This window comes from Seriola aureovittata, chromosome 3 (genome assembly GCF_021018895.1).
Source record: "Seriola aureovittata isolate HTS-2021-v1 ecotype China chromosome 3, ASM2101889v1, whole genome shotgun sequence".
Taxonomy (NCBI): domain Eukaryota; kingdom Metazoa; phylum Chordata; class Actinopteri; order Carangiformes; family Carangidae; genus Seriola; species Seriola aureovittata.
Window position 1 is genome coordinate 29,205,771 of NC_079366.1, and position 18,774 is coordinate 29,224,544.

An 18,774-nucleotide genomic window follows, 5' to 3' on the forward strand; every position below is an offset into this window, starting at 1 on the left:
CCGTTAAAATAAATAACAGATAAATACTATTAAGGTGAAATGAAATTTTATTGTCAAAACAAATCAATATAGAGTTTAATAGTAAATAGAAGAATGAATAACAACTTTCTTTCTTTAACAATAACACAGGCAACCAGTATTTGTTCTGATTGGTTGACAACAGCTGGTTATTGTGTTTTTTCTAATCATCCAGTCTGACATGAGCTGTGGTTGTGTTGTCACCACACCGATCGATCCATCATCTAAATTACAATCGTTCCTCCAAAAGCAACTTTGAACTTGTGTTAATTAGTTTGAATTTGTGATTCAGGTTTTTTTTCTGTGACAAAACCACAGATATACGATATATATGATTTTTAAATGAATGCTTTTAGCAACAGTGATTTGATTGACATGTTTATTTAATTCAAACAGAATAAGTTGATTGGATTGTTGATGTTAACGTGGAGCCGAGAGGCTGCAGCAGATTTATTATCTTGCTGTGTTCCCCCTTCATCCTGTATCACACGGACAGATGTGAGGACTGAACAGCTGAAAGGTTTCCAGGTAAAGTGAAGACACACACACACACACACACACACACACACACACCTCACAGCCAGCCGTTGGAGGAGAAGTCCCGCCTCAGCTGCTGGGTTTCGGCCTCTGTGAGCGGTTGCAGAGGTGATCGACAGGCGCCGCCGTGGAAACCGAACCACTCCATGGCCTGCTTGAGGGCGGGAACTCCCAACTTCCTGGTCACCTAGCAACACAGAGCTCCAGTCAGTCTCTATACACACACACACACACACACACACACACACAGACATGCACGCACTCCTTTCCAACAGGAACTGCAGTGTGGTTTCAAAGCTTTATCAATACCGACGCCTAAAATCAGACAGGTGTAGTGATCGACATCCGGCTGCTGAGCTGCATCTGATATCAGAGTGACGCCGGACTCTCATGATGCAGCGTGTGGAGGCGGTAGTGTGGTGGTAGACTGACGCCATCAGGGCAGTGACATTTCACACGCTTTAACAGACACGTTTGGAGCCTGGAGCAAAAATATTCAGCGCCGCTTTCTTAACTCTGAGGTGTCATGAAGTGCAAACTCTCAACGCCGTCTGGTTCAGTGATGTTACTGTCGAAGTTCACTCAGGGCTCGACACCAAAACACAAACACGCCGTTTTTTTTGCTGAAGAAGTTCAGTTTCGTTACAACATCCGGTAGGTAAAAGTTTGAACCACTGCTCTGCTTTAAATAGTCCCATTGTGAGTTTTTACTTTTTGTGATATTCATTATTTTGTCACTGCGGAAATGTAGTTTGTAGTTTTGTGTGTGTGTGTGTGTGTGTGTGTGTGTGTGTGTGTTGGGAGGGAGTTGTTGTCAACTTAATTAGTTTTTTGTTTTTCATCAAATTAGTCAAAACTCAACTTGAATTTAAAAAAAAACTGACCTTAGAAGATGTTCACTGTTTTGAATTACGGTAATTAAAAAAGTTAATTTAAATGAGTTTCACGTTTTGTGGATTAAATCAGCAGCAGCTGATGTGAGCGGGAGGTTGGCTGCTGGAATTTATCCAAACATTTCTGACAGCTAAACAGTGACATCACCTGTTGAGTTCAATTACAAATTATCTACAAAAACAACTGATGAACCAAAATCTTTCAGCTTTCAAACCTCAAGAGCAAAGAGCCAATTCAGAAAAAACCTTGTATATGATATATAAGGTGAGGAGGTGAGACCTCTACTGAGCCAGCAAGAAGCATGACGACTGTGATGCTCCGTTCACTGACCTACCAAAGACAACTATTGCTAAACTACAGATTACCCACAATGCAGCTGCCAGGGTTTTAACAAAAACTAAAATTTCTACGCAGCCTACACTGGCTCCCTGTAGCTTATAGAATTGATTTTAAAGTTCTTCTTTTAGTTTTTAAAACACTTAAAACACTGAACGGCCTTGCCCCCTCTTATACCACAGACTCCTCCCACAACTTGTTCCCTGGGTTGCCGTGGAAACCTCTGGGGATGTTAGTTTTAGGCCACTATACCTCAAAAATATGGCGAACTCGCCGTTATATCAACATATCAGACTCACTTTGTAACAGAACTTATAACTAACAGCTTACTTTCACATCACACTATCACAATAACATTGTTTTATAAGTGCTATTTTATAGTAACATTAACTGTGTTAATGCTTTTTTTTAATAATTTTCTTTTCTTTTTTTAAGCTTCTTTCATTCATTCATATAGTAAATGAGAAAAATTTTCTTTTTCCACTCGTTTTCTTTTGTTTTCAGCTCAAAAGTTTCTTCAGTCCTTTCGCTAAAACAAACTGTGGTATGTTTGCTCAGACAATCAGCGAAAAGATTTCAGCTCTGCCTCTCGAACGCCTCAGAGAGCCTCCGGTCTGTCGCTGTTTGTGGGAGCTTGTGAGTGTGTGAGCGGTGGAGAAAAGCGTCCACCGTGCAAGCAGATGGTACTCACGGCGGCGTTGGGCTCGATGAGGCGCTGCTGCAGGACTCTGGCTTCCTCCCAGCAACCGGACACACACAGACGCTCCAGCTCACACAGCTCCCGGCCCAGCACGTTAGCCAGCGCGCACACGCCGCCGACTGCACCTACAAACACACAGCACGGACCAGAGAGAGCGGAGCCATCAGTTATATCAGACACATCTTGATTTGCTTTTGACACTTTGAACTTTCATTGCTTGTCATATCATTTGTCTAAATCAAGAGGGAGAAGGAGAAATAGAAACATACAGAAGCTGAAGCAAAAATATTTCTATGTTGAATAGAACTGTCAGGTCGACCTTAATCAGTTGCCTGAATGTGGAAAAAGAGCTTTATCCGTGGGAAATGGAGCTGCCAACGTTAGATCTCTCCGGTTTTCTGTTCTTATAAAGTAGCGGCTCATAAACAATCTGAGGGGTCACAAGATTATTGATTAAAAATCTGATTACACAGAATTAATGTGAACTTGTTTTCTATTTGTACGTTTTCTCTGCTGCCGAACGTGGTTACTTGCGGGGAGCGGGAGGTGGCGATTGTCGCTCGACAAGAGCTTCAGCCATTGCTGATGCGGAAAGTGAGGAGATGAGCCGGGGCTAGCTGGTTAGCATGCTAACTTCAGTAGAAGAAAAGAAGTGACAGAGTCTAGACTTAACACTGGCGTTGCTTTCCACCTCTGGACACAGCTGTTGGTGAGTAAAGGAGTGAAGTTTGATGCCGAAGTCACAAGGTTTCTTCTAGACTGGTAAATGAACAGCTGCTAATGCTAATGTTGGCTATGTAGCGATAGCAAATCTTACAAACAGCTCCTTTAAATACTGGATACTGTCGCTACTTCATGCCTCTGAAAATCCTTCAAATGAAATAAACGAAAGAAGGAAAAATCCTCCTGCGTTTGGCCTGTTCACAGCTCACAATTCTACCAAACCCACTTTCACAAAAGAGAAAAACAATACATATAAAGGTAGAAATTTTACTTTTATTTTCAAGCTTTGTCTCTTTACACACTCAAACGTGTTTGTGTGAATAAACAGCCAATCACCAGCATTGTTAGATCTCCATTGTGAGCTTGCTGAATGCTGATTGGCTCATCGACGCTGATGAGATTTACTCATTTACTTCTTCGGTTTCCAATGATGACACATTTTTTTTGGATCCTCGAACCAGTTCGGCTGGTCTATAAAAGTATAGAAACCTAACTTGCAGGATTTCTGGGTATTGAAGTTCGGATTTCTGCCAAGAACAGTTTGTCGTTCAAAGCCGGTTTAATTTGGTGTCTTACTGAGGAAGGCTGCGGGAGGTGGACTGAAAGATCACATGTTCTGTCAGCTTACTGCGAGCAGTCACTCAACTCGGCCAACAGTATGTTTAGAATCTTAAATGTACCATTCGTCAATCATGACGCGTGCGCTAAAACATTAGCATGCGTCACAGCAAAGTGCAAGAAGCACATGAGCTGCCCGAGAGGTCGGAGAGTGTTCAAACCACAGGAAAGGAGTGAGGTGTGTTTTCAGCTGAAAATACTGAATATTCCCGTTAAATAAAGCAATCCATCACTCTCCTGGTTTTATATCTCAGTTGTGAACACACAGACACAGATGATTTACTGTCAGCATACAGTATTTCTGAGATAGAAGCTTTTCTCCATCCTGCTCTTTTTCTTCCCTGACAGATCAGTAGGCAGATGCCTGTTTTTTTTCTAAATTTTATTTACAGACCTAGATACACAGACATCTTCCCAGGCAACGAGATATCATGGCCTTTCAGTGTGACATCTCATTGCATGTCTGGTGGGGGAGAGAAGCGGAGAAGCAGCAGCCTCCGTCCGTGGCCTTGGAGTTGTTGTTGTTGTTGTTGTTGTGGATAGACGAGCCGGAGGCTGATGGGCAAATTCTCTGTCTGATTTATGTTTCTGTGGCCTGCCGACGCTCAGATCACACGGCTGACAGCAGCTTACCTAACGCCGCTGACTGACAGACGAGCCGCCGCCCCGCCTCCTCGCTGTGAACAGAGACACTATAAGGCTAGACTGAGACAGAGGGAGGCGAAGTACGGCTCAACATGTCCAGGAAAGAGTGGAAGAAAGGCTGCGGTTTCCAGGCGAGAACTGACGTGAGCCGTTAAAAAACACATGAAGATAAATGCGGACTATTTTTGATTGATAAGTTATTCTGAGGTCAATCTGATACATCTTTGAAGAAGATACTGATAACAACATTTGGTCTAAGGAGAACCATATTTCTGATGGATCTCTGCCGAGTATATTATTGTATTTTCTAACAGGGATTCTTTATAAAAATAACCACAGTAACAATAAAGACATGAATCCAGTCTCTGATTCCATATACTGCATGTAAGGCTGCAACTAGCGATTGTTTTCATCATCGATTACCCTGCTGGTTATTTTCCAGATTAATCATTCTGCCTATAAAAGCATCAGAAAACAGTGAAAATGCCCATGACAACATCCGGGAGCCGAATTCAAACAGTTCAATCTCCCAAATCTTCAGTTTTCTTTAATGTAAGATCTAAAAAAGACAAGAGGTTATAATGCCTCCTCTGAGCAGCACTACGTCTTCAGGGCAGATTGAAGGCTACAGTGACTCGGTATCGGAAAAATGACGAGCCGAGCTGGGGCTAACTGGTTAGCGTGCTAACTTCAGTAGAAAAAAAGACGTGATAGAGACAAGGGACAACTGTTGGTGAGTAAAGGAAAGGAGTTTGATGCTGAACTCACAACGTTTCTTCTAGAACGGTAAGTAAACAGCTGCTAATGCTAACATTAGCTACCTAGCAATAGCAAAAGTTACAAATAGCTCCTTTAAAGACAAAGACTGTGCTGTGAGTTCAGCTGTATTTACTTATAAAATGATGGCCCAGAGAGAAAGTTTGATTGACTCACTTTTGGAGTCAGCCTCAAGTGGTCATTTGAGGAACTGCAGTTTTTTTTTGCACTTCTGTGTTAGCTTCATTTTTCAGCCATGGATGTTTGCCACTTGGAAGCAACAGAATATCATTCTGTTTTAGCCTCTCACAGAGCACATAGCCCCCGTCTGGGTAACAAGCAACTGCTCTCTGCAACTTCGTACAATTTGACTTGATTGTACCGTGTGTAGTAATAATAATAATGATAATAATAATAATAACAACATCAGCAGCTGACAACACATCAGCATCAGTCAGAAAACGTTCCTCTTGTCGACCCTGCACAGCTTCCATCTTTGCTTTCTTTTACGCAATCTATACTTTTCCATCAAAGCTTTTGACTGACAGGTAGAAGGCCCGCCCCGCCAGCATCGTGGGGGGGGGGGGGGGGGGGGGGGGTAGTTGAGAGCATGAATTTGGACATCACAACTTCAACACATACTCACAGCATGGACACATTATCATATCAATCACTCTGCATTACCTAGCTCTGCATTAGCTGACACACACATACAGCCAATTACTCCCATATTGCAGTTATGGAGATGTGAGTATGTCAGGGAGCAAAGATCAGTGAGCTGGGGGATTCTGTGTGTGTGTGCAGGTGCAGGTGTAGGTGTGTGCATTTTGGCTGGTCCTCACATATTCAAAGGGCTGTTTGAGGGCTACGACATGGCACAGTTTAGGTTAGGGTTGGGTTTAGGTATTTATTTGTGACTGTTAAGGTTTGGGTAAGGGGCTGGGGAATGCAATATTTCAATAAGTGTCCTCTCAGCTATAGTAAGACAAGTACGTGTGTGTGTGTGACAGACAGTGTGTTTGACAGGGCTGGCAGTGGGAGAATATGACTCATTAGGTCCCTGAGCATCATATTGATGCCTATCCCCTAACGTGTTATCTAATCCAAGCTTACAGTCCACTGTACGTGACCGACATGCCGAGAAGGCAGAAGAAAACTCTTCATAACGCTGCTGCGTGTTTTATGATCTACTGCGACTTCAAATGACGGATCACACGCTGCTGCGCGGGATGAGAAAACTCTTAACTCATGGTGACGTGAATACAAAACGGTCGAGTTAAAAATACGGCAGGTGTCTTTAATTTGTGAAAAACTTTCAAGATGAGCACAGGTGACGTACAAATATTAAGATGGTGTAATGTGATGTGGTTGTGATGTTCGGATGTAGGACAAATGGTGCTTGCCTTGAACAACTCCTGAGAAAAACATCTGGATCTTAAGACGCTTGATGCTCCACTTTCTTTTAACCATCAGAGACTTTGAGTTTCTGCTGTTTGGTGCTGGACAGGAAACATTTGTCTTATCAGAGTTTGTTTTTTTTTGGAAACAGCTGCCAACAGTTTGAAACTCAGGAGACTAAACTTTACGGCACAGACAGAGATCCTGCCTCATTCTAAGAAAATCTCCTTTGTGTTTTCTCACAGATGTTTTCTTTAGCCAGAATCATGATGCTAGTAGTTGGTTCCAGTTCTGTTGCTAGTAGCAAACGCTGACAGATATATTCTATCTACACCTCAAATCCTCTTGCTGAAGCGTTACCTGTAGGTAATGTTTATTACAGCTGTTTGATGGTTTGCAAGTTTAGTTTTTCAGTTCAATCAACACCTGATCAAGCCGGCCGTTAAACTAGCTGCCTGAGGCTAATGCGTTGCTAATACAATAAAGGATATAATAACTGTCAGATTGATACCGCTCTCATGTCTGTACATGTTGACATGCAGCTGGAGTCTGTTAGCTTCGCTCAGCATAAAGACTGGAAACAGGTGAGCTGTCGTTTTTTTACACTCTGACGTTTGAATGAATTAAACAGACGAGATTGTTGATGAGTTAAAAATGAGATTTAGAGTTGCCATGAGGGAAAATATCACTATGAGGGGTAACCTTTGTTTTACCTCAACATCGAACACATTCAACAGCGTTTGCCTCTTTCTTGTTGTGGCAATGAACCTGTAAGCAGAGACTGTTTCGTTGTACTCGACGTTTGGACTCATGCATCCACTGCTTTTCATTACACAAGTGGAAAATCTCCTCAAACGCAGCACTAAGGAGAATTGTTAACGCTCAACACACTTTCAACTGCAGACGCAATTATCACATAACTTCAGCAAATTACTTAAAGTTGACTAATTATCCTCCGTGATAGATTTCATATCTGCAGTAATTTCCATGCTGTTGCTAATTGGTTTTTGAAGTGAAATGAAATGAAGCCATAAGATCTTTTCTGAGAGGGAAGAAATCATCTAAAAAAAAAAAAGAAAAGAAAAAGATTCTTCTTTTTCTGGAAAATGGTCGACATCAATGTAAAATGTGAGACACTCGTGTGAGGACATGATAAAGACGCGTTTACATGCATCCTGTGCCGCTCAATATCAGGATGATGTCCTCAAATTTTGCAGAGTCAGTAGATAGTGACACACGATCCCTTCAGAGCGCTCTTCTACGGTCTATGTGAAGTACGAGGGAAACCTGAGACAACGACAGGAAGTGACCACGGAGTGCAAGGGGTTTATGGGAGGAAAAAGGTGGATGTTGATGTTTTGAGAGCAAACGGTTCCTTGTGGGTGAAGATATCACCAAATTCTGCTTCTTCGCACACCTCACAATTGGGCAGTGGGAAATGAAAGGACGGACAAAATCAACTCCTTCATTTTGGTTTTTGGATGAAAGAAAGAAACAGTAGGAGAGATGGTGGCCTGGGGGGAGATGTTGACGACCGCTCCCTGTGAGGAACAACAGCACTGTTAGTCCTGTTTTAGGGCTTCTTACCCACACAATAGGCGGCCATGAGAAACCCTGCAGAGCCCGCCAACACCTGGAAATCCTGTGTTTTGGTTTTGTGAACAGTCAGGCCGATCCGTGTGATCTGAGGAACAGATAAAAAGAGACAGACACACAAAGAGAGAGAGAGAGAGAGAGAAGAAGGTGAAAAAAAATCAGGACTGTTTCATTGTCATCACTCCTCCCCGCTGTCAGGACTAATTTCTGGTGCGGCATTTTATTCCCTGGGGAGGCTGTCACAAGAGACGATGACAAACCCAACATCTCACAGGGTAAACAAATCGCTGAAATTGAGACAAGCACCAACTCTTTACACAGTGGAGGTTTTTGGGAGGAGGGAATCGTTCAACATCCCAAATGAAAGAAGAAGAAGAAGAAGAAGAAGAAGGAGAAAGAGGAAGAGAGGAAAAACAGACAAGTCCCATGTGAGATAAAATAGAGGAATCAACTTCAAAAGAGGAGGGGGAGGAGGAGGAGAAGCTCATGAATAATTTATAAGCTCCTTATTTTGTTTTGCATCTTTTAATTCTCTTTTGTCAATCCGGATATGAAGCGCAGAATCCAAATAAATCTGAAATGTTCAAAGGGAGCGTGAGACGACTCGGCGGCTGCTCTGCACATAAAGCTGAAAACTCCGCAGGGAAAACCTGCAGCCTTTAGTTGCAGCCTCCATCACCGTTACCGGCGGAGGGTCTATTTTTAAACCGCCGGGTGTCAATCAGTTTCCCCGTATCAGTCATTTCAAACACGCAGGACTGTAATTGATCAGTCATTCAATCAGGTTATAGGAGCTCCCGCTGGTCTCCTGAAAGCTCCAGCACTCTGGCTATTTAGATACAGCTCCCCAGTGGGGAAAATAACATCGCAGCAAGACTACCGTCTGCCCCGGCGACAGAAAAACACTCATTAGCTTTTATTTTTTTTAAGTCTCATTATTGTCATTAGCCTGAAGTGTGCGACTCAAGATGGTGGAAAAGCTTAACCCTCTACTGTATGAATTCAGTTTTCTTGAGGGAGAAAAATTGCCCTTGACTTTGGTGGAAAAAAATAAAAAAATAAAAAATCACCTGATCACCAAAGTGAGTACGGTTCATACTCTCGAGAACATGAACCTTTGTACGGTATTTCATTGGAATCCATCCAGCTGCTGTGGAGATATTTCAGTCTGGAGCAAAGTGGTTTTAACGATTAACAAACACACAAGATCCCTTTTTTCATCACGTAATAATAATTAGTAATTCTCATTTTCTCACTCCACGTGAGTATGGCTGCATGTTATTTTCTCCTATTCCTAACCTCCGCCCTACTAAACAAAATGTTGTTCGTTCTATAATTAAAACTCCTCCAGTGTAAAGGTCTGTGTCCATGTGTAGTGTGATTATAGATCAGCTCTAGCTTCAATATTAATACTGTGAAAGTATCAAAGCCTCAGTCCACAGAGAAATGCACACAGCCTGTATTCAGAAACTGAGCCTTAAAACCAGCCGTCAGGACTTCTGGAACTTTGTGATGTCACAACAAAGCAGTCACCAAGCCCCGCCCACCTGGACCCACCATCCAAACCTTGCAGGATTTGGTTTCTCTCAGTGTTTTACCTGAAATCTGCTTTATTTTTATTGGATCACTCAGAAAACAGTCAGCCAATCAGAGGAGAGGCTCAGAGCCTCCTCTCTTCTGATTGGCTCACCGACCTGTTGTTACTAGAGCTCCAGAGAGAAGCCTGAGAGAGGAGATATTAAACTACACTGAGATGGTTTTTATATCTTCTGATGGATCAACACTTCAAATAAAACACAGAAGAAGAAAATGTGGAGCTTTAAAGTTCAGGTGTAAGAAAGAGAAATCTATAAATAAATAAATAAATAATAGATAAATAGAAATCTAATCCTATGTATGGTTTGTGTGTCTTGGCTCTGGACTGGTGAAACGTAAATACAGTAAACGCCTCTGAAATCTGACCGTGGGATCCCTTCTCCCTCACTGTCCCTGCACTCAGGAGGACGACGACCTGAACCACTTGATCAGGTTCCTATCGAACCATTAGACCAGAGGATTTCAAAACGGGAGGTGAAGGAGAACTGAAGGGGAGGCACAGAGGGAGAGGCCTTACGCCTATTTTTAGTTTCAATGTGACTCACGCCATCATCCATATGATCTCCAGGGTTCATCACAAATAAACTTCCATGAATCTGCACAGAAATCTTTTTTTTTTTTTAAATGGGTACAACAGAAACAGGAACTGCTAATGGCTGATAAACCGGGGCTCAGGTTGTCGCTCCCAACAATGCTTAATTGCTTTAAAGTGGCAATTATGCTCCTTTAATGATTCACATGTACATTTATATTATAGCAAATTATTTAAAAAGGTGTCAAATCCATCTTACTCTCTTCTGACATGTGGCTCTTTCACCTACTTACTGCCTACAACTCCTCATTTGATTCATCAGACACATCATCACCTGTCACCATCACCAATTTAAAGTATTTATAAACGAGGGTCAAAAGTCTTTCTGATAAACAGAAGACGGATTTGCTGTAGAAATAAAACAAAGATCCTTCTGTGTCTATAAAAACTATAATCCTAAAGCTGCTAAATATTGAACGTAAAAATGTTTTATTAAATTAGAACAAACTGTTTAGTTTGACAGAACGCACCGAGAAGTGAACTCAGTGGCGTTACTTTAAGTCTCATCGCGTCGTATTCATGTGTGAGCTGTTATAAGATGAGGCTGAAAACCACAGCAGCGATTAGAGCAGATGAGAGGAAACTTTAATGATCCCTGAGGGGAGGACAGTTAACGTGGCAAATAACTACTTGACAAGAACTTGCAACATGACTGAACACATTTTTTTTTTTTAACCTTTAGTACACAGCATCATATTGATTTATTCACAAATGTCTACTCCCACATCTGTCGCTCTCCGCCGATCACCAGCGTCACAATAAACTCTGTGTTGCTGTGCAGAGGAAAAATAAATACACAGCTGTCAAACTGCTGCAAAGTCCTCCTGCGCCCAAAATAGAAAACACGTGGAAGCTTCTCGCCGCAGCTTCATAACGTCCGTTTCAAACGCAGCTGAGAAAAAAATCTGAGGGTTTTTGCGGCTGTTTGATCCTCTAACAAGCGCCGCAACCCGAGTCTCTGAACAGCTGCTTTTTAAAAAAAAAAAGGAGCAAATTCTGGAAAAGTAAGTTTAATTAAGTGATCATGTGCTTCACTATCATTCCCACTGTTTCTACATTATACCTCAACAGCAGAGAGTGTTGGACTCCAGCAGCAGGTGCAGACCTTCAAACACTAGACTGATAAAAACACATAAGATTCAGGCAACTTAACTGTATCATGTGCCTGAATCTACACGTCGTCAACAGTGAAGCTATTTGCAAACTGTCCACAACCAGGCGATAAACAGCTGGAAATGTACAATGACTAACGATGTTCATCCACAAGCCTTGAAAATACTTGACTGTGGTGGATGCCTCGGTGTCACAAGCTATTAGCTGCCATTTTTCTTTGTTTTCTTTGTTTTTTAATACACACTGTAGAGTTACATTTGACATTTCTCTCTGTATCTTGGAGCTCCGTCAAGCCAGTGCGTTCAAACTGTAACACAGACTAGTTACACGTGTCTGCTGTTAAATGGCGTAGGTGTTATCTCTGCAACATAAACAGGAAATGCATCAAACACAAGGAGTGAGATGTTACAATTAGGGTTGTCAAAAAATAAATAAAAAATACTCAGATACTAATCGAAATTCAAATTTGTATTTTAGTTGAAAATGAAAAAAGCAAAAGTGCCATTTGCAATTATTTTGCACTATTTTACCTGGCCGGCAGCAAACGTTAACGCTAGCTGGTTAACTATTAGCAATTAGCCGATAGCCACATTAGACGTCTGCTAGGTTATCATTTAACTAGCAGCTATGTCTGACAGTGTTAATCTAACAGGATAACACAATTATTTGTGTCTGAAAAGTTGTTTTTTTTTTATTTTTTTGCATCTTCATTTTTTGTCATTTTTTCTCCCCGTTGTGTCGAAGATGGTATCGAGTATTTTCCTGGGTGTCGGTGTCAAGTTTGAAATTCTAGTATCGTGACAACCCTGGTTACAATCCACACCTCAGGATCCTGAGGTGAAATGTAACATGCTTATATAAGGATTATGATGTAAACACTTTTTAACATAATTGGTGTGTGTGTGCGTCTGTGTGTCCGTGTATTGTTGTTACATTTAACCCAAACTCTTGTAGCCGTGAACTAGCTTACCTTCCAGCTAACGGCTAAAACATTAGCACTGACACCTTTCATGAAAAATATCTACACAGACACAATGAATAAGTTTAAGTTTTCAAGACTGTAAAATAAATAATATAATATATAAAATAAATATTTATATTTTTAAAAAATTATTTTTTCCCTTCTAAAATAGTCAGTGTGTGTCACAAGGTGCGACTTCCTCACAGGTGGAATAAGGACTAAATTGAGCAGGTATAGAGTGAATCAGGTGATTTGTAAATCGATCCTGATTGCACAACAACAAGTGTTACAACCATCCCCCGGGGGACTCCCCTTGTCATGAACTGTTGCACCCTAAACAACAGTTCCACCGGAGCCAATAATAAACGCTCACTTTGAGTTAATTGCAGGAGACACGTACAATCAAGCTCTGATGAAATCTAGTCACAAACAAACAAGCTGCATGAAAACCTTCCACATGCACCGGCGGTCCTGATGTCGTGCAGACAGAAACAAAGGCAGTGAAAAGGAAAAAAAAAAAAAACAATGAAGAAGCTTTTCAACAAACCAATCACAAGCAATTTTAGATCAATCAAAAGGCATTTGTGCAGCGAGAGACCGCTGTGAGACAAATTTAAACCCGCAGGCCCGTCCTCTTGTCCCGGAAAATCTCTTTCAGCCAAAATAAAACAAGATTCGATTCCGTCCATGATAAAAATGCATGACATTTTTGATGAAGTAATCTGCCAAACGGCAGGAGCCGACTGATGCGGGCGAGTCTGTGTTTGCCGTCCATGTTCTGAATAATCTTTCTGCAACTTGTCTGCCTTCCTCAAATTGACCCATCACCCCTTGTTTTCTGTGTTTGGCCTCTTCACGCCTACAAATTGAGCGAGGCCAGTCTGCGCTTGAACTACACCCACGCTTCAGTCTCCCCAGCAAGTGGACAAACATGTTATTTCCCAAATCAGAAATCCATTTGCAACTTCTGGCACACACTTCCCACACAGACAAAAAGGTGTTAAGAGCTCGACAAGAGCGAACTGTCTTTTTCTTTTTTTTCTTTTTTCCCCCCATCAAGTAACCCTGCAATCAGCCCCTGCAGGATAAAACCACACACACTTTAGTTTTAGGTTCTTCAATTAGTCATCACTGCGTTCTCTGCAGCTTCTTGGCTGTGTGTTCGAGTCCTCTAAATCATAAAAATCAGTTTAGTGAGGGGAATAATGTTTATTCCCAGCAGCAGAGCGGCTCTAGGAAAGATAATGATGGTGTTTCACAGTAAAATACCTCCTCCTCCACTGCTGAATGGATTGACAAGAAATTTAAAAGACAGTCATGATGAATCCTGATGACTTTGAATGACCCCGCGGCCAAAAAAATGCCAAATGCTATATTACCATTGACATCTTCCACGTTTAATAACGATGTTAGCGTGCTAACAGGCTAACGTTTTAACATGTTAACAGCCACTATCAACTTCAAACAGTTACTAACATGCTAATGCTGGTTGACACGCTGCTAATTCTGTAGCCACGCCACATAAATAAGTTTAAACCTGCAATAACTTTGGCCTCTTGGGGGGCAGAGTGAACAGGTTGTGAGCACAACACTGACTTGAACCTTTTGGCAAACATCCAGCAGTTACAAAGGCACATTATCACTGATTCAGAGTCATGTTTCTGGTAAATGTAGGTCTAGTGTTTCCCCTCTCTTCTAGCTCTGTTTTTGGTCTCCACCAGCTCCTGAGACAAACATCTGGCTCTTTAGCTGCTAAATGCTGCACCGTGTTCAACAGACGTTGTTTGCTGCTCAGCAGGAAGTGGACAGTGGTGTTTTTAGTTGCTAAACAATGAGCTGAAACTGACGACGAAGCTGCAGATTCAGGTGATAATTCTCTGTAGGGACACTTTTTTTTTGGTCACATTGTTTTTGTATCAGTTAGAGCCACTTTGAGCCACTTCAGCTTCCTTTGTTGAGTCATATAATTGTAGTTAAACCTTTGTTAACGAGTGAAAACACGTAGAAACAAACATATAATGGGTTTTTATTTAGATGTAACTGCCGGTGATCGTAGCTGCACAGCCATGTTTTCACAGCTGTCGGGAGGCAAACCTTTTTAACAAGTTCATTCATTCATTAACACAGTCTGAGGGATGTGGCGTGACTGCAGGTAGGTAACAACCCTCTTTATTTACAGTCTACGGCAGCAACATCTCAGTAGTCCGTTAGTGGGAAAGGTGTGAGAAAAAGGAAATTGGCTAAATCCTTTTATGGCGAATAAGTTTTCCTGAAACTACACGCCACAATTTTCCTCTTCACTCGCTGCAGTCAGGCTGTAACGGGTTTTTTGTTTTAAAACAATTGAGCTTTCAAGAGACTGGACAGTAACTTTAACCGTGAAATGAAAGAGGGTCCGGTCTCTGTAACACTCAGTTTGCTGACTGCGCTGGAAAATCTGTTCTCACACGATCAATTCTCACTGTTTTCTTTGACGTTCCAGAGAGAAACTGACCTCATGAGGACTCGCCTGGCCTCATCAGGTCAGTTTCGAATAACATGATGTAATCGAGACACATTACATGGAAATCTGCAGCCCTGTCAGGGTGACTGAGCGTCACTGTGGCTTCTCTGCCTGCGGCTCAGTGACACCTGCACTGACCAGCTGACTCGCACATCACACGGGAAAAAAGACAGCAAGTCACAGTTTCTTACGTCTCCTCCGCTGTCTTTAAGGCCAACGATGTTCGGATGCTGAGACAGCTGCACCACAGCGTCCAGCGGCAGCTCCAGCCCAGTGTTGGCGGGGACGCTGTACAGGACCACCGGCACCGGGCTGCAGTCCGCCACCTGCAGGGGGACACAGGGACACCAGTCCTCAAACACAACTCAACAGAAGTTGATCGTTCTCACTCCTGGTTTCTCCACAAATTTCACAGATTTTTTTACGTAAGATCAACATTTTTTCCTGGATCGTATCATTTACGTGTTTTGTTCCAAATAAAAACATATTACAAATAATCATTAATATTATAATGAAAGTTTTATGGCTAGACTCAGAGATAAATACTTGATTGTAGTTCAGCGGCTTCAGACTTTCAAACCACAGCAGCCTGTTACAGTGAATAGCAGCTGCATATTAACAGTTTTAAACACAGTGATTTAGAAGTTTATTCGGTCGTTTTGATACATTTGAATATGTATAATATATATATAATATATGTAATATTATTAAGAATTTGCAGTAAAATAAAAAAGACAGGTTTGTGCATCATTTCAAACACAGTTCAGCCACATATCTTAGTTTTGCTTCTTCTTCCATCGCTTATGTTTGACCTTCGCTGTGCAGACTAATGTACGTTCAAGGTTTGACACTCGACGGCTGTTTCACCAGCTGAAGAAAGAAAGTTTCTCTTTGCTCACCAGGACGAACCTGCAGGATCTGACATTACAACAAGTTTTTCAACTTACAGAAGTGTGATGTGGAAACCTGAAACCTGAATAATGCAACCAGGGTATTTTTCATACGTCTGGAAAGAGTGAGAACACTTGGTCCTCACTTCTTCAACGGGCTGTTTGAGGACGAGGACGTCGGTTTAGGTTTTTAAGTTTGAGGTCAGAATTAGTGCAGGGATTAGGAAATGTCAGTTAGGGTCCTCGCAGGTATTTAAGTACGAACGTGTGTGTGTGTGTTTGCACTGTCAGTGTACCTTGGTAAAGTGCTGGATGAGAGCGCGGCTGTCCATCTTGCCCTTGTAAAAGCAGGGAGTCACCACCAGGACGGCGTCAGCTCCAACCGCCGCCATCTTCTCTGTGAGCTGGACTGTGGCTCCGGTGGCTGAGGACACACAGGAGGAGAAACAACTTCACTAACACACACACACACACACACACACACACACACTGGTTTCATCCGCAACTTTATAACTATATGTCTGCAGGGCTTTTTGTTGCAGTCCAGTGTGTTTCTGTATGTGCACATAATGCATGTAAGGCCACACATACAAGGCCTCCATTTTTACTGCGACACCTGGACAAATGTTTTCTTTCTCCCACGTAAACTGAATACGACGGCGTTTTGTACAGAGTCTGTATGAAGAGCGGGACACAGGAAGGACAGACGGATCTGAACTGAATACCAGTGAAACAAGGAGAAATCAAGTTCCTCCATCAGCAGCGTTTCATGGAAGAAAAGGAGCAGGACCAAGAAATCTTATGTAACAAATACTCCCGTGTCCCTGGAACATTTATTGAATAACTATCTGCGAAATAACTGATGAAATGAGAACCCACGAGGTTTTTACATCGGCAGTGAAAGGAGGAAGAGGAGGGGAGTGAAGGAGCTATAGAGAGAGTTAATGTCCATCTTTTGTCTCATTATGTGCTGCAGAGCAACTACAGACTCCATCTGACTCCAGTTATCAGCCAGAAACATGAACAACATGACAGTGATGTCACCATCACACACACACGTCAGTTTGAGCTCAAAATCATTCAGTCTCTGCAGCTCTGAAAAAAATTAAATTTCACTTTAAAAGTTTTTATTTTTCATTCATTTGTGTCTCTACTTTTTTTTCAAATCATTTCTTAACAGCCTTTATTCTAAAACATTATAACAATCAATTTAAACGTGTGTGATGTGTTTGAGGAACTCTAATGACAGTATGGACAAACAATTAAGAGAGGAGCCAGATGTGTTGATGTGTTTTCATAATGAGTTTTACGTCAGTGTCACCGGTTGTTTTGACAGTGTCAGTTTTTGAAAAATAAAATTTATGTTGATTAAAATGTCACATTTTTTAATTCGACTGCAAACATGAAGCCAACTAATTATTTTCAATATTTTTACATTCATCATTCAACCTTAACCTAACCTGCTTTTCATAGTAACGGTTACTGCTGCACATTACACACACACACACACACACACACACACACACTGAGTCCTACATTCACAGCCTGATCCGGCCATCAGCACTTTGTCCGCCGGGAGGGAGCGTCTGACCGTCCTCACCACCTCCACCCGCTCCTCCTCCGTCAGGTACGGATACTCCCCGTTGGAGCCCTGAACCACCAGACCTGCAACACAAAACACTTTTAGTCTATGACTGACGATCCTGGAGGGTCAATGACCAGACGCATCAGTGTGTGTGTGTGTGTGTGTTTTCTGTTACTGCACTTAGAATGATGTTAATTACTAAATAAAAACCATGCATGCCTTTATTTGTGATAATATCCTCACTTTTTAGTGGCTAAAACATCTGGACGATTCTGTTTAAAATATGACAGAATTGAAAATAATAATTATAGTAGGAGAGTGATAATAATTCAGAAGTATTCCTTGTGCAAATGCCAGCAGCAGCAGAAACACTGTTATTAGGTGAGGGCTGCACATGCTGTAAGTATCGTAGTAGTTGTAGTAACAACAGAAGGCCACCAGAGGGCGACACACGCCAGCAGGTGATTTTGCGTTTTTATCTCAGTGTTGAATTTCGTCCTCTCCGTCAGGTCCCTAAGTAAACACTGATGACTGAGTGGAGACTGATGAATCTCTGACCTGCAGTTTATGCAAAGGTGAACCCCCACCCCCCTCCCCACCCCCAGTGACCCCTGCACCCTGACTCCACTTCGGGAACAGGTCTAGACTCCACTGGTCTTTGAACAAACCGGGGATGTCTTCGTTAATTCTTCAGGGTCTCCTGACCTTTAAATGGTATCTTGTTGTATTTCTGCAGGTTTTCCTCCAGTCTGCGGTAGTCCACGTCCTCCTTGGCGGTGAACGGGGTGGCAATGGGCGGGTAGATCCCGCTCAGGTCCAGCCTGGCAGCAGCAGCGGTGTGGCTCTGGGTCCGTGTCCATGCTGTCAGGTGGCCTCCTCTGCACAGGGGACTCAGACCTCTCCAGACCCGAGCGCACAGCATGTTGAAGCGGGCAGAGTGAGAGTAACTGTCCGTCTGTCTGTCGGTCTGCTGGGACTGTCTGCAGCTGCTGCACCCGGGGACAGTTAATCACTAACCTGCTTCTGTAAATATTGACCAGAGTTGGTGATTTTTTTTTTTTTTTTTTTCTTTTGAGCAACTTTGAAAGTTTCCCAACTCTTCACTTGTGACCGACTCACTCCATCCGGGACCGGAGCGGGTTTCTGCCCGGCCACCTGCTGCTCTGCGCGGTGCAGGTGAGGTGTGCGGTGATTTCACACAAACACCCGCACTGCAGACACCGTCATTCACCTGGGGACGACTGTCATGCGGTTACAGACGGTGATTATCACCGTGCAACGTTAGCAAAGTGTGCAAGCAACAGATCCAGAGC

The 18,774-nt window shown here is 42.4% G+C and overlaps 1 protein-coding gene across 2 annotated transcripts in view; it reads right to left on the reverse strand.

The window, feature by feature from the left end:
- Positions 1 to 18,774, reverse strand: part of hoga1 (4-hydroxy-2-oxoglutarate aldolase 1) — a 20,806-nt gene extending 2,032 nt beyond the window's left edge. Inside the window, exons 1-7 of one of the 2 annotated variants that reach the window (XM_056371132.1) lie at positions 18,167 to 18,774; positions 17,413 to 17,541; positions 16,173 to 16,300; positions 15,178 to 15,312; positions 8,213 to 8,309; positions 2,477 to 2,610; positions 592 to 742 (exon numbers count right to left, since the gene is read on the reverse strand). In XM_056371132.1, coding sequence (XP_056227107.1) covers positions 593 to 742; positions 2,477 to 2,610; positions 8,213 to 8,309; positions 15,178 to 15,312; positions 16,173 to 16,300; positions 17,413 to 17,541; positions 18,167 to 18,383 — 990 coding nt within the window. In that variant the 5' untranslated portion in view covers positions 18,384 to 18,774 and the 3' untranslated portion in view covers position 592. Of the gene's footprint in view, positions 1 to 29; positions 743 to 2,476; positions 2,611 to 8,212; positions 8,310 to 15,177; positions 15,313 to 16,172; positions 16,301 to 17,412; positions 17,542 to 18,166 lie in introns of those variants that run through there. The other variant, XM_056371131.1, reaches the window with a different exon arrangement.